The following is a 24,955-nucleotide window of genomic DNA, read 5'->3' as shown; positions in this document are numbered from 1 at the left end:
TGACCCTGAGATCATATTATCATCAGTCATCTTATTTCCTGTATGTCTTTCTATCTCTGTTTCTGTTGAACTCAGATTCCAGCAGTTGATTTCAGCAATGTGCAGAGTTTGGTGGAGTGTACCTTCTTCCCTCAAGCTCTGGAGGAGATTCTGGGTTCCCTGCAGCCTGGAGTGATGCCCCCAGCCCTGCTGCTCCAACAGCTAATGCACCACGCTCTGCATGTATGTATAAAAAGAGCTAGTCTAAATCCCAGAGGCACTTATAAAGCATTCAGCTGTTATTCTCTTTCTTAAAAAGCAAAATGTGGTAGCTTCTTTTTTATTAAGGATATTGTAAGGAGTGATTTCTGTTGTTTTAGTGTTGTTCTGTTTGTTTGTTTTTTTTGTTTAAGAATTTCTATGGTTGTTCTCTTGAGTAAAAATATAGCCTAAAAGCAAGCTAAAAGAAAATCAGTATAAAAAATGACAAAACAAGTCTTAAGTCGCTGGGGTATATTTTTAGCAATAGCTAAAAAAAAAAAAAAAACATTGTATGGGTAAAATTATAGATTTTTCTTTTATGCCAAAAATCATTAGGATATTGAGTAAAGATCATGTTCTATGAAGATATTTTGTAAATTTCCTGCTGTAAATATATAAAAGCTTAATTTTTGATTAGTAATATGCATTGCTAAGAATTCATTTGGACAAATTTAAAGGTATTTAGATTTTTTTTGCACCCTCAGATTCCAGATTTTCAAATAGTTGTATCACAACCAAATATTGTCTGATCCTAATAAACCATACATCAATGGAAAGCTTATTTATTCAGCTTTCAGATGTATAAATCTCAATTTCGAAAAATTGACACTTAAGACTGGTTTTGTGTTCCAGGGTCACATATGTAAAAAAAAATATATTTTTTTAAATATTTATTAGTGCTGTCAAAATTAGCGCGTTAACGCATTCGATTAATTTGAAATATTTAACGCGTTAAAAAAAAATAACGCAATTAACGCGGTTGCAGTTTTTTTTTTATTTCCGGTTGTGGCCTATGTGTGTTCAACGTGCAAAGAAATATGGATAAGACCAAGGAAGGACTTTTAGACGGAAAGTTTCAGTATAAAACTCTGCCGGATTACTCTTCAGTCTGCCACAAGAAACAGCAACATTAAAATCATGAACTCAAATGTCATTGTTTAAAAGAACAAAAAAAAACAACAATGACTGTTGTAACAGTGCGTAAATCAGACCTTTATGTAACGCTAACGTTAATAAGCTTAAACGAAAATAACGAAATAATTGTGTAGCGGAGTATTTTTTGTACACAGTGCCGCGAACTGTCAATCACTCCTGTACGCGTGCATCACTGTCCTCCTCAGCTGCAGCAACTTGCGCTCTCTCTCTTCATCAAGCTTTAAAACAAAAAGGGAACAAAAAGATCTTATTGTCTTTGTGCATAGGCTATAGATTAATTAGATAAATGAATATCTAAATTTGTGCCTTGCCGTCTACGGTATTTTTTTAGAACTTAGAAAAAAGATGCTGCATCCAATGAGCAGCCAGCGGGGGCTGCAGGACGACTGAACCTCTGCAGACAGTTTTTAATGTTTATCAGACAATAAATACTCAAGATTTTGCTTTAGTATAACTTCCGGGACAATTAGGGCCAGATTCGGGAGTCGGGACAACAGTTTAGATTTCGGGAATGTCCCGAATTTTTCTGTCCCGTCTGGTCACCCTTCCTGAAAGAGCTGCATTACTTCATTAGCTTGAGTCTGACCTGCAATGATATCATTCAGACTAGGTGAGGTGTCAGTCAGCGAATCATCTGATTCTGGTCTTGTTCTTGCAGTATTCAGAGTCTGAAGCCAAGAAAACATATTAAATGTTGTTGTTAACTGTATTTGATTTTTAACCGAACCGAGTGTGGTGTACACTCATAACGAGTTTCACACACCTTCTCCGGCCACGTTGAGTTGTTGACACTTAACAGTGGGAAAAGCGACACATGCGCTATTCACTTGTATAACTTAAGGGTGAATGGGTAATGTAGTTACTGCTCTGGGTGGGATGAATTAGGAAGCTTGCATTGTGAAGGGCGCTCTGAAAATCGGCAGTGCAGGTACACGATTAAAACCTCTATTAAAACAGATGTCCAAATGAGCGTACCGGTACGCTACAAGCACGTTCTGGGCGCACGGAGAGGTGGCGGTACGCTCAAGAGCTATATTTGGAAGTGGCGGTACGGAGTAGTGGTGCGTACCAGCCCACTTAAAGCACTGGCAATGACTATACTTTGGAATTTTTTTGCAGTCCACTTAGAATTCAACATGGAAATCATTTTTGTTTTTTATTGGCATTGATTGTTTTGAAATTCAAATGGTACTTACATGCCTGTGTTTTTATTTCTGTAATAAATATGGCTTTCAAGCCAACAGTTAATTTGGAGGATATTGATGGTTTATTGCAGGTATGTTGTTTACATGAGAAAATCTGTGTTACAAGTTAAACAAAAATTCCAATAAACAATCATATTTTGAATTTAAATAGTTTCTTTGTCTTGAGTTTACATTAATTATTTACATTTTACATTTACATATCCAAAAAGTTTCAGTCTTTTAATTGCGATTAATCACAATTAATTTTAAAAAAATTGTGCGATTAATTAGTTAATTTTTTTTAATCGATTGACAGCACTAATATATATATATATATATATATATATATATATATATATATATATATATATATATATATATATATATATATATATATATATATTAAGGAAACATTAAATTCATAAAAAGTGTAAGTAAATACATTTATAATTTTACAGAAGATTTTTATTTTAAATAAATGCTGTTATTTTAAACTTTCTATTAATCAAAAATCTTGAAAATATGTGTTATGGTTTTCACACAAACGTTAAGCAGCTCTATTGTTTATTTGTTTTTTCAACATTGAAAAAAAAAGAAATGTTGCTTGAGCTCCAGATCAGCATATTAGAAGGAATTTTGAAAAGTGTCAAAGACTGGAATAATGGCTGCTAAAAATTCAGCTTTGCCATCACAGGAATAAATTGTATTTTAAAATGTATTCATTATTAAATATATACATTTTTACAAAAAAAAAAAAAAAAAAAATGCAGCCTTGGTGAGCATAAGTAACTTATTTCCAAAAAATGTAAACAATTTAATGATCTCCAAACATTTGAACTCTAAGTTGTGAATTAGGGATGTGTCTAAAAAATAAATAAATGGATTAATCATAATAATTATAATAATTCCTATATTTTAAGAATTGTTTGTATTATTATTTGCTGTCATTAAATTATAATTGTGGGTACATCAGAATTATACAGGCCCTCAGCCACCTTCATCTCTAGAAATCTGAACTCTTTAGAATATATGGAGGTATTTTATTACATAAGCTTGTTCTGCTTTGACCTGATGACCCAGCCTTTGCTCTTGCGCTCTGACTTCTAGGGGGATGCAAAGCCATTGTACCTCAGCACGTTTATCACAGTTCTCCACAGTATCCTGCGCAACAATCCTACCTGGGGTTCTCCTGGACACACTAAGTACTTTCTTCAGATCCTCCAGTGTCCTGAGTGTAAGGGCGGCCTCTGGTCACTTCTTGAGACATCATTTCGGTATGAAACTTTCAGTGTTCCTGTCAGAACAGCTCATACGCAAATAGAGTTTCTTTCAGTAATGCAATTTTGTCTGATTTATTCAAGCGTGTGTCTAGCGAGCAAACCCACCTGTCACTCACTGCCCAGCCCAGCATCCACCGAGTTGTTTCGTCTCCATTGTAACCTGCAGGAGTTCTTCCTGAGACTCTTCCAGCTGGAGCTTCATGCTGCTAGCGCAGGGTGAGCACCTGAGCTCTGTTCATCTCTGCTTCAATAAACAACAACTTTTTGATTCTGCACGAGCCCAAAGAAAAGAAACGGCTGTGTTCCTCCACCCGTCCACAAAATAAACACAGGCAAAACGTGCCATAAAGAATGTTGAAATAAAAAACAACATGCAGCTGCTTGGAGATATGTTGATGTCTTACAGTTCACCTTGTTTTGAAGATAAAGACTTTGTAGTATTCACATTCAGTCTGTTTTGCTAGAAAGACAATGGTTAAGTAACTGCGTTAACCATAGATATTAATACGTAGATTGTACATTAGCAACTATTCTTTATTGCCACCACATGTCTACGTATCCTCCATAATAGACAGGATTGCATATTTAATTTTTTTAAAACTGCATAAACTATATTATGTTAACCCTAAACCTTAAATGTTGCCTGTTTCAACATCTGTTGTATCTGTAGCAGCTGTATCTACATATTAATATCCATATCTGTGTCAACTCAGTCTTCCTCTGTGCAGGAGGTCACCTGGAAGAAGTCGGGCATCTGTTCTGTACAGTACCTTCTGGAACATGTGGGAGAAGTCGACTCTGACCTCCAGGGCGGTTCAGCAGCTCAGCAAGTTGCTGATCAAGACTGTACTCTGGGCTTTCAACTCCACTCAGGTGTCATTCAAGTCCTTTCCCTTCATGCTAAAAAAATGATGGGATCTTCTGTTTTCGACATGTATACGTTTGTTGGTTAAATGTTGCGATCTAAGCTCATGCAAAGATCATTTCCCAGCTTAAACTAAAATTTGTCATGGCACCTGTATGCCTGCAATATAATGCCAACAGACTTCCACGTTAAATATACGATTTTGTTGAGACATGTCTATTCCAGATGCTTCATCAGGCTGTGCAGGCTGAGTTTACTGTGTGTTTGTGTGCAGGAGTGGAAGCTGGGAATGTCGGTCACTCTGCAGGAGACTCTGTGTGTAGTGGTGGAGTTCTGGGCTCAGGAACACAGTCCGCTCAACAGCAGTCTGGTGGAAAAAGGCTTTAAAGACCTGGCTGAACATATGGCCATACTGTGCCAAGGTATCTTGTAGTGCAGTGGGAAACTGGGGAAGAATCACTTTATGTACTTATGAACAGGAATAGTTGACCCAAAAATTAAAATGTGCTTAATATTTACACACCCCTCTGGCCATCCAAATGTAGATGAGTTTGTTTGTTCATCGGACAAATTTTAGAAAAATTTAGCACCACTTGCTCACCAATGTATCCTCTGCAGTGAATGGGTGCCGTCAGAATGAATTTAAACAACTGATAAAACTTCACAATAATACACAAGAAATACTCCATTCCATCAGTTAATGAAGTTCATGAAGTGAAACGCTGTGTGTTTGCAAGAAATAAATCCTAACTTAAGGCATTTTAACTCCTAGAAATCTTAAATGGCCTGAGGGTGAAGATATTTTTGGCACATTTTAATTAATGAGTGAACTTTTCCTTTGAATACAAGAAGTATGAGTTGCAGTTTTGTCTTGTTCAATTCATATATGTTTATTTGTATTTTAGCGGGAATGTACATAGCTTAATGGCTGTAAGTACCTTCCTGTCTCCTCCCTTAGACCTTCACGGTGACGTGCTGAAGGAACTGATTCCAGCCCTTCGCTCTGCACGACTCCGGATGTTCACTGTCGACGCCATCTATAGAAACATCTGCTGCAGCAGGGGCCTGATCCTCAGCTCTGAACCACTCTGCCTGCTCAAAATTGTGAGTTTTAACTGGTGTAAAAACTGGTGTAAACATCCAGATATATTGCAACTACACTTTCATTTGCAGCACATTTTGCCTTCCCAGAAGTCTGCATTTGTCACACAACACAATACAGTGAATAGAACATTCAGTGACAGATGACACTTTTTGTTTTTTTAAGATGTATTTTTCTTGTCTCCTGCCAGGTGTCAACCTACCTCAAAGCTCTAGGGAACTTGTGTGATCGAGGACCAGTCCGAACCCTGAAGGGACCGACTGACAGATTCGAGATGAATCAACCCTCTACCAGTAGTGCCGCCCATGTGCCAGGCTCCGAGTGAGTTTCAGCTCCGCTACATCTATCTGCTCATGCTGTTGTCCTCAATACTGACACTGCAGATCACAGGAGAAAAGCAAGAACACGTTCACTTTTTTAGAATATTTGTATATTTTCGATGAATAGACCCAGAACAGGTGTTTACTTTTGAAGATGTTTCTCTGTAAAATCACAAGAATTAATAGGTGTCATTATCTACATCCTTGTGCAATCAGAGCACATTTTGAGATAACTACTCTCCACTTACAACACTATAAGATCCTCTTTATGTCTGCATCCATACATGTATGACAGAGGCAGAAAGTGCAGTAGGTGCCTTTAATTGGACAATTTTCCACCATTATGGGTCATTTAAGATGACTAATGGAGAGAGACAGGGTGCTGTCCTTCTCTGTTGGGGCAACCTGTGATGGCAGCAGACCACCAGCCCTGTAACTTATGGTGACGTGAGGGTAATTGGGGCTCTGTGACTCTCGTACCAGCTCAATCAGCTGCTGCACATCTACCTTTTTTCTCTTCTTTTCTTTGTGTTTTCTACACAAACCACAATTGCATTTAAATGCATCCTGAGAACAGTGTTGCTGCAAGCGGAAAACTTTATAATTGCTTTTTTAAAATTGAAATAAAACTGAAATAAAATAAAATAAAATGAAATATGAAATGAAAATTCTAAATGTAAATTACTAAAACTAAAATTATATATATATATATATATATATATATATATATATATATATATATATATATATATATATAAACTAATAAAAATGACAAGCACATAACCAAATTACAAATGAAAATATAAAAATGAAAGCTAATTGTATTCCATCAATGATATTAATACATACATCAACAATAAGAACTTTCTTTTCTACAGTATAGCAATTTACATTTTTTCCCAAGAGAAAAACTAGTTATGATTATATTTCTGAATTATTATAAAAAAACAAAAATTAAGCTTATTTTTGATAATTTTATAAAACTAATAACAATACAGCTTTAAATTCATAAACACACTCACTGGATGACACTTGCATTTGTGGAAAACATTAGGTTACTCATTTGTTTACAACATTCAGCCCTTTCTTTCTGATGCTTTCTTTCAGATTTCTACTCCACATTGATTAAGCCATGATTGTCAGCATCTTTTTGTCCTGATGTGATGTTTGACAGTGTATGAGCAGTGAATATTTTAGGGCAGCAGTGGTCACATGAGGGAAGAAAAGTGTGTCCTCACTCAGATACACACACATCCACAGACTTGAGCACTGCACACAGTGATGTTTACTCCGCACTAATAGGAAACTAAATGGCCATGTCTCTGTGAGAATGTGGATGTTTGTACTGTTCTGGTGTGTTAGACTGTGCCTTGGTTCTGAACAATCCAATTACTAGGGAACAAGCCACTCTTCATGTGGAAGCAGTAGTCTTTATTCCTCTGACAGCACTGTCCTTTAAGGCCTCTCACGGCCTGACTCCTGACTTTTCTCTAGGTGTTTGCTGTATATATTCAAATATTTTTTGAGCAATTGATTTCCTTATCTGCACTTTGGGAAAGTCAGTCCAATTATGGCAACACTCCTGGGCATTGTTTTCTATGTAGGTACTAGTTTTAGTAACATTTTTAAATAAATCATAAGTAGAAACTGATGAATTATCATAAATCTAGCTTTAACTTTAGAAACTGTATTTTTAAGGTTCGTCCAGCTCTCATACTTGTGTACATTTTAGACCTTTGTACATTCGCAGATAAAACTTGTTAAAGAACAATTTTGGGGGGAAAACAAGCAGCAACACTTTTAAAGAGCTGCTCAGCGTTAAGTACGAACGAAGAACTTTTGTTTATTTAAATGTACGTTTTTAATGTTGTAAGCACCTGCACAAAGTTAATTAGTATTATTAAGGGGTCCACAGTCAGGAAACCCTGAATATATCACAGAATATTTAATATCTGATTTCCAGGTCTAGAAAATGCATGGAAATTTGATGTAGTGAATATGAATTTTTCTGGTTTTGCTGTGCTCTAAAATATTGCATCAGCTAGATTAAAGGATTTTGCCCGCAGGCCAGCATTGAGGGGATTATTGGAGACATTTTTGCATTATAAAGTATAATCATTTTAATCTATTAATTAAAAGATGTTATTACCTATCATAGAGTTTCATAGAAATCTTCATAGAACTGCAATCCTGCCTGCATCACTGTAGCTCTTACGGTGCCATTTAGTGACAGTTTCTTAAACACTGGCCAGGGACTTCATCCTGGGAGAGCTCCATGGGGGTTTGGTGGGGGCGAGAGGGTTGGATAGCTGTCTTCTCACATAAGATGATTCAGTTAGTACAGCTAGCATGCAGGCTGGCTGATAGTTGCTACAGGCAATGCACTTAGATGCCAGTCCCTCAACTCCATCCTGCAGTAGTGTGAAAGTGTTGTGACAGTGATATAATGATGTTTGTAGACACGAGTGGGGGTGTACAGTGGGATGTATTTAGTGAACTTTGTGTTGGCGTCTCATTGCTCTGATTAGTCTTGGAAGTTTTAAATATTGCAGGCTTTTTCCAGCATTCCAGTCCTTTGGCCATGAATAAATTGTTAATTTAGCTGTATTTATGAGCAGTTTCATGATGTGCTGATGTTAGCATTCATGACAGATCCTATCTGTTCAACCACAAGCTCTGTGAACTATTGTCGCTTCACAAACACATGGCTTGATGTCTCAATCTGTCTGTTAAATGTTACTGCGTGTTCTTTTCAGAGCTGTGAAAGACTCAGCAGGCAGCTTGGGTTCAGGCAGAGAGACTGTCCCGAGAGGTTACCACAGAGTCAATGCTGCAGGTAAGAGCTGCTCCGCGTCAGCGTCTGCATACATGCTGCAATTTTTCATTATCACTCGAAAAATTATGAATCATTATGTCGCTTTTTCTATAATTTTATGTCATTATGTGTGTCATTTTATATATCTGTTGTTTTTCCGTTATTCTTTTATCATTGTATGTAATTAGCCCTATTCGCACTGGATTAGTATTATCTTGGGACCTTTTGTTACTTTTTAAATTAACACCCCCCCCCCCCCCCCCCCCCCCCCCCTCCACATCTGAATTTCGTGTGGTGCATTCGCACAGGATAAGCAAAGCCTGTGATCTTACTCAAATTTACTGACTTATCTCCCAGATACCCGGATGTCAAGGCTTTCAGAGTCCCATTCTATGGTCCAGTTAGATTAATAAAAAAAAAAAAAGAAACTAATATAGTCTCGTGCACTGTGTCATTTACATTTCACTAGGTTAAAATAATATCTAAAGCTTTATGCTTGACTTATTTGTAATACATTAACCTCAAAACCTTTTCAGCTTTCTCTTTCTGCAAATTGTATATTGTAGTGATATGACAGCACCCAGAATACTATCAAACACTACAATGCAGCTCCATTCTTCACCAAAGATGGATAAAAAGGCGCACAAGAAACAAAAACCTAGAAAAATTATATACACCGTGCAAAATCCTGGCCAAATCACAGAGATGCCGATTCGCACGGGATTAAAATCACAGACGACCTCCGCAACTATTATAAATGACCGGTGGTCACCAGGTAATACTAATCCCATTCGAATAGGGCTATTGTCTGTCATCTATCTATCTATCTGTCGGTCTGTCTGTTCGTCATTCTATCATTCTATCTGTTGTTCTTTCTGTTATTCTTTGTAATTTGTCTGTCTGTCTCTCTTTCTCTCTTTCTGTCTGTCTATGATTCTTTCTGTCTCTCTGTTTCTCTCTCTCTCTGTCGTATATCAGTTCTGTAGTGCATCAGCTAGGTCAAAAGCTCTCGACAGAGCCTCCCTTCATAACCCCAGGCAACAGCATTTACATTCCACATGCTTTTTACACTCCCTCCATCCTTTGCTATGGAAGAGGTGGAAAATACATAAAAATCAGGCCACACACACAAACATAATGCTTGTTAGATCCGTTTAAGAATATTAAACACTGCAATTAAGATTCTGCTGTTGGGAAGGAGAGGGGAAGAGGGGGCGAGAGAGAGAAATTCAGAGGTAACCAAGCCTGGAAGTTTCTGTAATTAGGAGGTTGGCACTCCGTGTGAACCCAGCAAGGTGTCAACGCTCATCTTTCCCCTTCCACCTGATCAGAAAGACCCCAACGCCAGAGCAGGGAGCGGGGGACGGCAAGGAGAGAGAGAGAGAGAGCCCTGCTTTCAGGAGACTCAAGGCTGCTGCTCCCTGCCTTGTGTTGTTTTTGCACTACGTGCTCCCTATACTGATGTGTAGCCCATCAATTTTTGATGAAGCATCCGCAGGCTCTCAGCTGTAGATTTCTGTAGGTAGATTCTGCAGTGTTTTTCACAAGGTGTGCCGGTCCATGGTGCCTTGTTAACTTCACCCTGAGCTGTCTGTCTGCTCAATACCCTTCATTGTGGCTTATGGCTTCAGCTAAAGATGCTATGAGTATATTGGTAATCATTTGCGTTAAAGCTCAGATTAGAATATCAAGATGATTTCGTCCTTCATTATTATACTGTATGTATATTCAGTTGTGCCCTTTGCAGAATATTTAGGATGTTTTGACATTACAGTAGCTAATAATGCTAAGCTTCACTACGCATCAGTTACCACCTTTTATGATTGCTATGTATGAGCCCCTCACTTGAATGGAAAAGATGGATCTCAAACCAACCACTATCAAAGAAGTCAACGTGTGTTCACTTTGTTTGAACATATTTGTCACGTTACAGAGCTTCATCAGGAAAAAAAAAAAAAAACATTTGCTAGTGGAGTATAAACCTAAACCCAGTTATTATTGGCCTCTTTCAGTTTTTGTCCACAATCCCATAAACTAAACCTCTTTTAACACCTAGAACTACAGGAGGTTGCTTAAACCTAAAGGTGGTCAAATTGAAAATGTGTCCTGTCACCACAGTGTTCAGATGCAGGTTTTTTTTTTGTGACAAATGGCCCGTTATTTAAACCATTAGCAAACCTGCTCCAGAGCTGTCATGACAGATGTCCCAAAACACGCAAGAAAGTACTCTCTACAAGAAAAAATAAATAAATAAAACAATAACAGCAAACACTACACACACGTCACAATTTATAGAAAAGGACAGGATGGATTTATCCTCTTTGAGTTTGTAAATGCTGAGTATGCAATTACCCCTTTAATGGAAGCGTTGTGTCCAAATTGGAGCCATTAAAGTGATTTAACAGAGGGAAGATTGGGCCTGGCATTTCTGAGACCGTGTACACATGGGGAGTTAAGAAATGTTTAATCACTGGGTTTTAGGGCCTATTAGGGTGTGAAAAAAGGGCCATTGCGAGCCAGAACTTGTCATGGTGCTGAGGCACTCATTAAGTCATACTTTTATTGCATTCCGTTTCATTTCTTCATAATACCCAGCTAATTATTTTCGTTGATTTTGGGTTGCGAGGTTTTGTGATCTTGCTTTCATGTACTTTGACATGTATGTAGTCTGGAACGTTCCATTCAGATGTTGTCAGAACCTGTTTATAACTGATACTAATATCCATCTCTTTAAAACCTTTGATGTTTTCCAAAATTCTATTTTACTCTGTGAATACGGTGTTGTCGCTGGTTAAAAGAACAGGATTCTTGAAGAGAAAAAAAAAATTAATTCGCCATTCTTTTTGTTTTGTTCTTGGAGTCCATGATTCCAAAAGAGGTGTAAAAAGTCTCCTGTGTCTAAACCATGATTCCACATCTTTAACATCTTTTTTCTTTATACCGTGACAGACGTCACTCTGCGTACACAAAGTCTTAGACAGATCAGCCTTATCTGGTCATTTACGTTTTCTTTGACACCTAATTTTCTCTGTTTGATCTGGCTTAAAGGGGCTCCTTGAAAACTCAACGTATTGATGTGAAAGAGAATGCAGCTTTTCCCTTTTCCCTGCCACACGAAGAAAGAAGACTTTCTGCTTTATTTCCCCCTCCTCATCCATGCTGCCTCTCTCCACTTTGGCTCTTTTAGCGTGCCGGGTTTTATCTAGCCGGCCAAGGCTGCAGAGGAATAGGCACCCTGGTGAGACCCAGCAAAGCATTTATTAGCAGCTTTGCACAGCGGCATTATAATGGCAGCCACAGAGGCACTCAAGTTTGGCCTTTTACTTTCTTGTGAAGTTCATCCACACATGAAAGAAAGAAGGAGCCCACCCTCTAATATATTCCTGATTTGATATCGTTTCAGGAGAGCGAGGGATGAAGGCTGCCTTACAAAGGGAACAGGCAGAGGGAAAATGTAAATAAAAGTCCTTGGAGGCTTTTGTGTCTGGCTGTTGTAGTTTGCAGAAGTGAGAATCACGTGTTTCCATTGGTGCTGCCCAGTGGAGCTTTTGAACTCTGGCTGTTTGAGAAATCCCTTCAGAGGCTTTGTGTATGGGCTCTGTACCATAACTTTCCCCGGCTGAACAATACCGGACTGCCAGGAAGCCTTCTCTCACAATCGCCTTCAACTTGGGGTGCTAGTGTAAGTAAAGAATTCCCACTGTCTGGAATAAAAATGGGAATAGCGACAAAGAGGGCAGATGAGTGCCTTTCTTTGCTCTCTCTCTGCTTCCTGTTCCTCTCCTCCCTAAAAATTCTAGCTTTTTTCTTCCTTTTATCTGTTTATTTTTTACCTTTTCTAAGTCATTTCAATGGGTGCCCGGTTATTCGTTTTTATGTCGAGCACTGGAAACGTTAAATGAGCGGTTACAGGACTGGGAGGGCAGCTGGCAGGACGCACCCTGATTTTGGATTTTACCCACTTCTCTCTTTCACTTGCCCTTTCTCTCTCTCTCTCTCCCCCTTTCTCTCTTCTCCAACCATGTGTAGGCGAGACACTCCTTCATCGTGCCTGCAAGAAGAACCAGGTGGAGATGTTGCTTTGTATCCTCAGCGTGCCTGGAACAGACGTCAACATTAAAGGTAGGTTTCTATATTCCTCCCCTGCCCTCAATAGAATCGACCCATTTCTTCTCTTTTACTTTTTTGTGTACTGAACAGTTTATATATACAAAGGAAAGTGTGCGTGATGCGTCTAACCTTTTAGATCAAATGAAAGCGTGTCTGGTGGGTTCAGACAATGTTTTAGGCTTTGGTTTAATATCGTGGCATCATGCATATTTTGCACATGCCTTTCGCTTTGCAATCTTGTTTTGAAATCTTAATATAATCATGGTTATTTTAGCTATATAGCTTGATGAAAATTCCGCCTTTGTTGTTTTATGCGATGTTGCGTTTTGTTGTTAGGTTTTTTTTACTCAAAAAGGGATTTCTTTGATATTATGTTATGTTGACATACAGAAATGTTTATGATTGAGGCCTCTTTGCGAAGGTTTTTTAATATTTTTTTATATATTTATTTATTTTTTATACAGTGTTACATTATGTTTGTACTGTAGTTTCCTTTCACTCAGAAAGACTACAGTGAGAATCTTAAAATGAGATTTGTTTGAAAATTACTAGCAAACATTTGCATTTTAGAATCTGTATGTTTGTTCGTTATGTTATGGTCTATAGAGATGTTTGCGATTGAGGCCTCTTTGTAAAAATATATATATTTTTAAATGTGCTATTTATTTTTTTATTTTTCTTACACAAAAAGACTGCATTAGGAGTATTAAGATATTAAGGTATTAAAACTATGCATGTAATTGGATTTTACAGTCAGTTTGTTTGCGCAATTATGGTTTGATGTACAGTAATGTTTACGATTGAGGCCTCTTTGATAAAAAAATAAAATAAATACAAATAGTTGATGTTTTGTTTATTTTTTTATTATTCTGACTCTAATTCAACAGAAACATTTAATATTTAATAATATACTGGACATAAAAATTCCCTTATTTAATAATTTACTTACCATTAATGTAACAATGTAATAGTGAATATAGCTGGTTTTTAATGTCAGAAAAACACTATGAAGAGAAAAAGTAACTTATGATAAGGCATTTTGTTATGACATTCTGTGACACTGAATTGTTTATACAATTATTTGTCAAGAGCTAAAAGTACCTATTATGCAAGTGGAAATTACACAAATTTATTTGCTTTTTGCTTTACTTTCTTTATTTCTTTTTTTAAATTCCACATTTCTCAAGCAGCCAAGGTTCACCTTGTCAATTTATGTAGACACCAAAATCCTCACAGTTTATTGTGCGTCACTGTTTGTAGATCACGCTGGCTGGACTCCCCTTCATGAAGCCTGTAACCATGGCAGCACGGAGTGTGTGCAGGCCCTGCTCAAGCACTGCCCGAACCTACAGCTGGGCAGTCAAGTCCAGGGAGTCAGTCCACTTCACGACGCCCTGCTGAACCAACACACCCACATCGCCAAGATGCTGCTCCAGAGTGGTGGTGAGTCCCTGAATTACACATATACACATCTGAGATCAGACCTTCACAAAGCAATGCATACAAACATGTATATACACACACACACTCAGTGCATGAAGATTCATACTGAATACAGATCTTCACATAAGAGGGCCGAAAACATGAGAGCGCATGCACACAGAACGTAAAACCTTAAAGAAGCTGTTGAATTTCAAAAAAGTGATGAGTTCACTTGTTCCTCCTGGTTCAGTCTCTCACGAGTCTCTTATCCAGTCACAATCAAACGGCCCTTCTATGAGAGCCTGACTCGTACTGAATACCATATTATACTCTATTGCTTCAAAACATGTTCAGATTCTGATTCCTTTGTGAATGATGCTGAAGTTATCGAGTCATATGGAAGTGTCTCTCTTACGCGAATAAATAAGGAGAAAACGCTTTCTGTTTCCATGCGTGATGACAGTATAATATATAAACAAACAGCAGAAAGTCATATTACATTATACGTGTAAACAAACAGGTGCTTTGTAGAAATCGGTTAAATCCAGGCCTCTCCTGTGGCTTAACATCCAAGCTCTACCACACACACACACACAGTGTCATCTTCTGCCATTCAGGGTTCAAGGTTTTTTACATTCTTTCCTCTATTAAAACCCATCCATCTACAGGAATAACCCATCGGCGCTGTTAGCATCCTCCTGAAGAGATTCGACAAGTCAGGTCTGCGGCTCTTGTGAAATTCACATGCTGGTTTTTCACAGGGAAAATCTGTCAGGACAGAAATGTTTTGGTGTGCCTGGCTGTTTGCGTGCCACATGCTATCAATGTTTGCGAGCTTTGAAGCGAGCGTGACTTGTGTCAATGCAGTAAGCGCGGGATGGCTTGACGATGGGGAGGGACTAGAAGAGAGACTAAATGAGACGGGCTCCTGCTTTCCCACACACCTTACTGTCACTCTCACTCAATCGCTCGCTTCTCCGTTTTCACTAATTAGAGTTAATTTGATTCTGCTTCCCTATTAACTCATCTAGATATTCTGGCCTCAAAAAGTAAATTAGATTGGGATTGTTTGGTCCCGGTGAGAATGTGTTTTGTTTAATTATTTTTTTTTATTTCTTTTCTTGCTGACTGAGATTGGTCCTATACCAGTGCATGAAAAGAGGTCAGGAAAGAAGCTTTTTTTTCATGAAATTAAAACTGTGATGTGTCTGGGAAACAGACAGTTAAGAGGCAAATCCCTCTTAATACACACACACACATACTCAACCTGAGGACTGATCCCTGCCCTTTGGCATCTTATTCACAGACAATCCTGTGGATTTGATAGAATGTGTATATGTCTATAGGCTTTATTTTTTTTATATAGAAATCAAGATTTGGGCTTAAAATATAAATGCATATTTAATTTAAATCTTAGTTGTTTTTTTTTTATCTTTTTGCATTCCATATTTAATTTCTGATGGTCCTCCTATGTGACAAATTAAAAAAAATACTAATATATATATATATATATATATATATATTTTTTTTTTTTTTTTTTTTTTTTCATCATTCCTACACCAGTAAAAAGTAAATACAGATTTTAAAAAGTGGAAATTGATTGTAGATTTTTCTTAGCGATTAATTTTTTATGGGCTTGTCATTGTCCATGAAATGCTGGAAAATGACTTGAGAAGTCATGGGAAATATTATTTAAAGGGTATAGTTAACCCAAAATTAAAATTATGCCATATACTCATATGTTGTTCCAAACCCGTATGAGAAGATATTTTTGTAGGTAACCAAACAGTTGCTGGTTTTCCAAAGTATGGAAAAGTGGTAGTCAAAAACTGAGCCAGACACTTATTGTTTTCCAACTCATTTCAAAATATCTTATTTTGTGAAGCAGAAAAAAAAGGCTCATACAGATTTGGAACAACTTGAGGGTGAGTAAATGTTCTCATTTTGTGGAGAGCAATACCTTTAACAACCAAGGGAACCCTTATAGCAATTAAATTATTTTTTATGTTATTAGATACATTTCTTTGTTGGATTTTAGTACCTGTTTACATTAGATGCCTAGAACTTAGTTAGTTTGTTCTTATGAGTCAGGTTCACAAAGTCAGTCATTATTCTTATTAAATATAGAAAACTATTTTATAAGACATACAGAAATAAAGGAAAAGATTCCAACCAAAATTTGGCGTTCAAGTAAATGTGCTTTCTTCACGACATGTTGGCGTAATTATGGAATAGAAAGGACAGGTGTGTGTACATGAAAGGAGCAAACGTTCACCTCGCTTTCACTATTGCTCTCTGCTTCCAAGGTCAAACTCTGTGCAAAACACGGATTTCTCAATCCCAGCATTCTCAGTATGAAATAATAATGAATGTTAGTGGATGGGGTGAAGGAGTAAAAGACAAGATCCTCCTCCTCCTGCCCGTGGGCACTGGCAGGCTTACCGTGCCATGGCCAAGGGCAGGGACGGGTGTCATAAGCTTGCTTAGCCCAAGGCTGCCGACTCAAACCTCCCCCAACACACACACACCAACACACACACACGTTGTATGCATGGTGGAGCGTAATTTCCCTCAGCCATTTCCTGATTGGTATTGCGTGTGGCTTCCAGCACCCAACGGCTTTTATCCAAAGAAGAGCAGAGTGGACGATGACCATAAAAGTCGAGTTACTTCCATGGCCTTCGCATCTTAATGGCTTGATGGTTGCTGTGAATACAGCTCTGTTTTCAGGACTGGAATGGATTAGGGCTTGCTGGCATGACTCGGTCTCTCTTCTATGAGGGTCAGCATCTAACAGATATAGCTCAGTCCTATTTACAACGTACAAAAAAGAACTGTCGCTTAGAAACCTATTTGAGGTTTCCTGTAAATGTTCAGTGTAGCCTTTGAGGAGATCCTGATGCAGGTCTGATGTCATTTATGTAACCTTTTGTGCATTGCGACAATGAAAGTTATTGATATGAGAACACTTGGAAAATTTAGCACGTATTTGGTTTGTGCCCCTTTAATGACATCCAAAATGTTTCTTATTTTGAATCAAACTTTTTTTTTTATATATATTGTTCAGTCTATATATTGTTCAAACCTATATAGCAGTATCTCTGAAGAGTCTTTAGTTTCATCATATTTAGAAAGGAAATATACAGCTTTAGGCTTCTCTCCGAACACAGCCGAGCTTCTGAAGGTGTGACATGGGTGGAGCACTGATGAGCCGATTGCTAACAAAACACAGAAATTTGATGCAATTTTACTTTCTGTTTGGGATGTCCCGATCAGGTTTTTTGATTTTGGAGGAGTTATTTGATTTTCAGGATCTGTCGATACAGAGTCCTGATCCGATACTTCTATAATACTTAAAAAAAAAAATAAATAAAGAAGAGCAAAAAAACAGATCCAGGATGTTCAATAAATTACATTTTGAAATATATTAAAATATAAAACAGCTATTTTAAATAGGCTAGTGAAAATATTTCAAACATTTTACTGTTTTGCTGTACTTTGGATCAAATAAATGCAGGCTTGGTGAACAGAAGAGACTTCTTTAAAAAAAAAAACATTACCAAGCTTACTGTTCAAAAACTTCTGACTGGTAGTATAGGCAACTATAATTTTTCTCTTATTTTCTAGTTTTTAATTGGGTTAGAAATCTATAAATGCTGGACAATAACAAATAATAATGATTTGTTTATATACTACAAACACTGTTTATCACATAATAAAGCAGAATAGTTTCTATACTGTAATAAATGTCAAATTAGCACTGCATTGTTCATATACTTTATTTATCACCTGCTGGAGATGTCTTAAAAAAAAACAATTTATTGTCGTGATCGTATATTAATGTCTTCGTATTTGCATAAGTTTCTGTTTTCCTGTGAAAACCACAGCAATAGCTGGACGCTTTTGTCCATATTAGGGGTTTCCTGATATCACTATCAGCGCGAGAGCGCGCTCCAGCTTCTAGTATGAATGAAACACACACTGCATGAGAGTTTAGCGCTCTGTGATGTTCGTCCGAATGAAATATCAGGTCATGCGCAGACTATCCTGTCTCTTTGAGTTTGAATCTCTCTTTATTCACACCAGCTCTTGAAAGCAAAGTGATGTGATGGCGCACGCGTTGCTGTTTCTGTTTGGAGTCAAAAGGGTCTAACTCTGTGCAACTGCACATAACTAAAGATGTGTTAAAAAATAATGAGAATATATATATATATATATATATATATATATATATATATATATATATATATATATATATATATATAGGATAAATGGATTTGCAGCTCAAAAGATCGCTTTCAGTAGCTCTGCTACTACATTTATTTCAAAATGGCAATCCATATACAGCTATGATCAGCTGTTCCTTAAATAAATAAAGTCTGTCTCATTAAACTTAATTTAAATAAACAAATATTCATTTTTGTGAGCTCAAATATTCGAATGTGATTTTTGTGGAAAACGCCCATCCCTAATATATATATATATATATATATATATATATATATATATTCCGATCGAGTCTGAAACCACGCGATCGGGCCCGATTTCCGATCACGTGATCGGATCTGGACATCCCTACTTTCCGTCTGGAGTTCCAGCCAATGACCGGGATCTTTTATCGCTGGGACTACTCCATCTTTCAATATCAAACTGTGTGCAAATCTAGCATTGAACTGAGCCTTGTTTATAAAACATTAATCACTGAAATGACGGGAACAAACGAACACAATTGCGAAACTCAGTTGCTGTCTTGGAAAAGCAAACTCCATCCACTGTTCACGTAACACTGGGTTCTTTGGGAAGCTGAACAAGGCTACCTTTCCCTCACATCCAAAAACACTTCTTTGGAGACATTCTTCTTGAGCAAGTCCTCTTCAGCGCTGCCAATGACTTCTGTTACCCGAATGAAGCACGTCGATTGGCTGCTCTTGTTCTCACTCTGTTTGCTGTGTGCACACACTCTTCCAGGAGAAGTGGCCATACAAGTAATTCTGAACTTTATGATGTCAAGAAGGACCATGCTCAAAAAAAAACAGGTTGTGTGCTTTCACACACAACCTGTAAAGATCCCGTAACGACACGTGACATCAGGGCGTGACATGTAATGTACAAGTCGAAAACGTTAGGCACGTTATACTTTCACTGAAGCAAGCGAACGCTCTCGGCGTCAGCGCGGAAAGTGAGGAACAAACTGATCTCTGCTTCATTACAGTTTGCACATATTTTTTTGTCGCGAACATTGATCTTCCTTAAAAACAGCCAGTTAAAGAGTTGCGTGATAATGCGTGTCATCACTTCGACATGGCATTAGATCTGGCTTTTGTTCACGCAGCGCTCGTCCCGGGATTGAACCCAGCAATGTTACTAGGTCCCGACCAGGGTTCAATGCCGGAATCAATCCCGGGACGTGTTTGCTTTCACACAGAAGGCGACCCGGCAATGTTCTGGCAATATGCCGGGTCCGACATGCAGTGTGAAAGGGGCTTCAGAGTAACAAAAGAGCCATGATTTCTTTTGTTGTGATATTAGAGTATAAAACACTTAAAGGGGGGGTGAAATGCTTGTTTTCACTCAATATCCTGTTAATCTTGAGTACCTATAGAGTAGTACTGCATCCTTCATAACTCCAAAAAGTCTTTAGTTTTATTATATTCATAAGAGAAAGATAGTCTGTACCGATTTTTCCCGGAAAAACACGAGTGCCTGGAGGCGTGACGTGTGGGCGGAGCTAAAGAATCACGAGCGCGAGTAGGCTTTTGCGTTGAGCGCGTCTGGAAGCTGTGACATCGTGAGTACAAAACCAACCAAAACAAACCATGGCTAACAGTCAGATTCAGCGTATATTTATGATCCAGAATCAGATCCAGAGGCTGAAATTTAACAAGAGCAGCATCAGCAACAATGTCTCTATGTGGTATGTACTGAAACTGTATATATTTGCTTAGCGGTTTTGGAAAATGACTAAGTTCCACTTTGTCGTCTTTTTTTTTTTTTTTAAGCTGTAACGTTACATGTGGAAAGTGCAGTTTGATGACAACATCGCATGTTGTTTAATTGATGTGCTTACGCGCCGATAGCTAAGTTAACAACACAGAGATATTTGAAGCAATTTTACTCGTGCAGTTTGATGACAACATCGCATGTTGTTTAATTGATGTGCTTACGCTCCGATAGCTAAGTTAATAACACAGAGATATTTGAAGCAGTTTTACTCACCGCATGCGATTCCAACACACGATCGTGACCCTTTTTCGTTGGGACTGCATTATCCTTAAGAAATAAACGATGTGCAAACCCGGCATCAAACGGCGTCAAAGCATCTTCGAAATGCAGGGAACAAACACAAACACTTGCACAACTCCGTTGATGCTCTGTAAAAATAAACTCCATCCACTGGTCCCTTAATGCTGTTTCTCTTTTGGTAATCTGTGCAGGGTTGTCTTGCCCTGGCAACCAAAAACACACTTCTTTTGTGACATTTCGCGACGCTCTCGCTCTGATCAGTGAAGTCTGTTGTGCTCTCATTGCTCTGCTATAAGGGAGCACGCGCTCTTCCGGCAGACGCGCCCTCAGGACCCATATAAGGAAATTCCGCTCCATCTAACGTCACACAGAGCCATACTCGAAAAAAACTTTCCGAAACTTGTGACAAACCGGAAGGAGTATTTTTGGAACAGAAATACTCCTTCAAACGTACAACTTAATTTTTGAAACTTTGTCCATGTTTAGCATGGGAATCCAACTCTTTAACAGTGTAAAAAACTCAGTATGCATGAAATAGCATTTCACCCCACTACCCCCCCCCCCCTTTAAAGACTGTCACTCCAGCACTGTAATGACAAATGATGGCTCAGTGTCTTTGTTAATAAATCTGAGTTCAAATGCAGTTGTTCTCCTTTTCTTCCTTGCTGTGTACATTAATAGGAGTATTTCCCCCTCACATTTTGCATTGAACCCACGTTAGATTAAAGCTCTGGCAAAGCTCTATTTAGTCATTACACAACTCCTCATGCTCTGTTTGTTTGTTTGTGCTAGTCACACCAAATACATTAATCAGCTTCTCTTCTCCGTATTCTCTTCATTTTTCTTTTCCTTCAGTCTCTCTCTCCCTCTGATTGCGAGTGCCTTTGAGCTTGCTCTGCATAATTTTTTCTCCTATTAAAATGCATAATTATCCAAGTTACTTCCTCACACTAAGCTCACCAGGCTTTCAGCTGTGCCACTGTTAGGATCAATACTGAATGTTTGACTCTGAATTTGGTGTTGTATGAGAGCCACCAAAGTTGTGGCATTCCTTTTTTCTTTATGAATGGCACAGATACTCTCTTTTAAATATTTATCAGAATACTTGCACTGTAAGGACAACAGCCACCACCACGACAAGCAGCAGGTCACATTGGTTTTGATTTTTGCTGCATTGTGCTGGATAAGCCCTGCCAATAGCGAAATTTCATCGGTTTAAAACCTTGCTGCCTATAGCCACACATTAAACATCAAATACCTTGGATTTTGATTTTGGATAATAAAATTACTTAATAACACTGCTAATACTACTACTAGGACACAGTGTAACTCACAAGCTTTTGGGAAAATGTCCACACCCAGACGAACTGGACACAGCTGCAAGACAAAATAGATGGCCACACATTGATAATAAAGCTGCAAAAAAAATAAAAAATAAAATAATAATAATCTGGTTGAACGTAGTTGAAATTTTGCTTTGTTTCTAATGAAGTTTGGAGCAATTAATGTCAGTATCACTAATAATGTTTGTATGTAGTCTCATATAGCCAGACTGTTTATTATTGGCTATGGGCATGTACTTTCTGCTTATTCAGGCCAAGAAATGCCCACTTGGACAGGAAAGGCATTTTAATGCAGTCAGTCATAGCATGCCACAATAAAAGCAAAGAACAACCTTATTTGTTCAAAACTGGTATCCTATCCATGTGCAGTTGCAAAACTCTGAAAAAAGTAGTTGTGTAAATGTATAGAATGCATAGACCCTGAAATAATATAAAGGTATTCAGTTCATGACTATATATATAGTATTTCAATGTTATTATTAAGTAAGTATTATTAAATAATTTTTTTTAATATAATACTAATCTGGCATAGTTTGGGCATTCCAGGGATCAGTTCTCATTGCACAAACTACCTTGTCAAAACAACAATTCTTTCCAAGCGGACTGGTGCACTTTGACTCCTAGAAGATAATGAGATCAGAACTGATGATTTCATCCACCTCTTGCCATTTTCATGTGCAATATGCTTCAGACTGTGGTCTGGCATGCCGTGTGAAGCTGAGACTACACTGTTGAAACAGACTCAAATCTTTATAGAGCTCAGTCGGCATGCCATAACCAAGAGTGTGCTGCTCTGATAATCTAGGTGGGATGAATGGCACGTATCTTTATCAGTCTGGCATGGTGGCATCAAGGGGTCTGTGTTGTGTTTGTTACATGAACCCAAGGAGGGGCTTGTTTGGCTCGAATGCGATGCCAGGGAATCAGGTTTACAAAAAGCTTCTGTTGTGCCCCCCATGCACAGTAATCTGTCCTAATCTCTGCCTGCCTGGCCTTTTGTCTTGGTCAATCTCTGTTAGCTCAGTGTAATGTGATTTCACACACACACACACACACACACACACACACACACAAACAAACAGACTTGAGTTGGGTCGTCATGCATATGCTGGACCGCAGCATGACAAAGAAGTATATTGTGTGCCCTATAGACTAAGGTCTCATGTTGTCTAGATTTAATATGTGTTGATACAGAACGGATGGAATCATTTTCACTGTTCCTTCCTCCCCTCCTCCAGCTTTCTATTCCTAGTCTTCGTCTGCCCTCTAAAGGCTAAGGGGCGGCTTGCTTTGCTCTGACTGATGTGTGGTTTACATGCATGTTAGCAGCAGGAGCTCGTCTGTGGCGGAGGTGCAAATATCTGCAAGGGCCGAATCCCCCAGCATTGTTGACGCCTGTACGGGGGGCATAATTAACCATCACTGGCATTCCATCCCCCCAGGTGTGTTTTAGTTATCTGCCGCGCGAAGTATCTGACACATCACGCCAATAACTAGACTGAATTCAATCGTTTGGCGTGACAAATGCACCACCGTCGTCTCAAAACCCCCGACTGACCACTCCAGCGGCTGCGAGTGCGTCCGCGTGGCTAAGCACTGACAGATGTGTGTTTCATGGGCCATTGTGAAGAAAGGGATGGGGCTGATCGTGCCGTCTTGAGGGAGGGAGATCTGCCCATAGCTCGCATTCATCAGCAGTAGCTGGCGAGCTCCAATTCACGCGGGCGGTCGGGAAAGCAGGACCCCGTCTCAGCCTTTGTCACATTCCAGGTTTCGGCCTGTCAGGTATTAGACAGCCCTGCAGCGGGACCGGCGTTAAAAAAACGCAGGCTACCTGATTCAGATGATGACGGATGGTCGTATTCTCAGCGAGGAAGATTCTTCAACAAACTGGAGGAGAATTGTGTGCTTCAATGATTGAGGCTTATTTAAGTTGTTTTTTTGTTTTTGTTTCCTGGGTTAGTGAAAACATGGTTTAAACAGTAAAACTGTGGTAAAGTTATTGCTTAAACACTCTAAATGTTCTAACGTGGTTTTAATAAAAAAATGTTGAATACCAATCCTTTATTGTCATCATTAGATTATGGTATAGTGTCACGGTCCTTTTGTACAGTGCTAAATGAACTTGCACTTGAGCATGACTTAGTGTGTGTGCGCCCATTTTGGAACTAATGGAAAAGATGTATGAAAGTCTAGTGTGTTGTGAAGGACACAAGCGTTCCCCTTCACCTGTACAAGAGAGGGGAGAAAACAACAACTTCTCAGAGCTCGGGCACCATTTAACCGTGCATAAAACATGGCCTTCGCTCTGTCCAATTTTTTTCAAAGTTGTAGAGCATCAAACAAGGGGAAGCTGGAGGCAATCCAAGGCCTCTTTCTGTAACAAAGAATAGACATATGCAGTTTTATTGAATTGTCACTGTATTTCAAAGTCTTACAGTAAACATTGAAAGGAAAGCGGCGTTTTCTTCCTGTCAAACAACAACACTGTTTTACCTAAAGCCAGAAATATACGCACTGAATAGTCAAGGATTCTGTGAGGTGCACATTGACCTTAAACTTGTGTAGTTCTTGCTTGAGCTCTGGGCAAGGTCTCATCCGTGGTGAGGATGGGGTGTGATGAAATTTGTTCTTCTCCTCGATTCGGTCTCATGGACTTACTGTCTTCCTCAGCATTTGTTTTGAATCTGGATTTTGAAAACCCACTTTTTTACCACAGTATACCAGGAGTTGTCTGTGAACATGAGTAGGTTTACATATCGAATTAAAGATACTGGGATGGTAGCGTGTACAGTGATAGTGTCACATAAACATTGCACGCTTCTATCCAAACCGACTTACATTTATATATGTATTTTATCAGTTCATGTATAGCACACAACCCAGGACTTGTGTGCTTATTATTATATTATATTATATTATATTATATTATATTATATTATATTATATTATATTATATTATATTATATTATAGAATTTGTGTATTTTCAGAGATCAGTAATCAAAATTTGAACTTCTGAAATAGATATCAGAAACAGAAGATTTATTATATTTTTGCCGTCTGTAGTAATTCTGTAATATAAAGCAGCATCTTT

At 38.3% G+C, this 24,955-nt stretch overlaps 1 protein-coding gene across 1 annotated transcript in view; it reads left to right on the top strand.

Moving 5' to 3' along the window:
* LOC127998986 (SMC5-SMC6 complex localization factor protein 1) overlaps positions 1–24,955 on the top strand; it is a 30,733-nt gene that overhangs the window by 3,526 nt on the left and 2,252 nt on the right. Inside the window, exons 9-18 of the mRNA XM_052592152.1 lie at positions 76–222; positions 3,468–3,634; positions 3,722–3,856; positions 4,369–4,513; positions 4,780–4,927; positions 5,464–5,609; positions 5,798–5,928; positions 8,684–8,763; positions 12,772–12,864; positions 14,113–14,295. Coding sequence (XP_052448112.1) covers positions 76–222; positions 3,468–3,634; positions 3,722–3,856; positions 4,369–4,513; positions 4,780–4,927; positions 5,464–5,609; positions 5,798–5,928; positions 8,684–8,763; positions 12,772–12,864; positions 14,113–14,295 — 1,375 coding nt within the window. The remainder of the gene's footprint in view (positions 1–75; positions 223–3,467; positions 3,635–3,721; positions 3,857–4,368; positions 4,514–4,779; positions 4,928–5,463; positions 5,610–5,797; positions 5,929–8,683; positions 8,764–12,771; positions 12,865–14,112; positions 14,296–24,955) is intronic.

Source organism: Carassius gibelio, chromosome A5, assembly GCF_023724105.1.
Source record: "Carassius gibelio isolate Cgi1373 ecotype wild population from Czech Republic chromosome A5, carGib1.2-hapl.c, whole genome shotgun sequence".
Lineage (NCBI taxonomy): Eukaryota > Metazoa > Chordata > Actinopteri > Cypriniformes > Cyprinidae > Carassius > Carassius gibelio.
The sequence above is the reverse complement of the archived record's forward strand: the minus strand, read 5'-3'. Positions and strand labels throughout refer to the sequence as shown.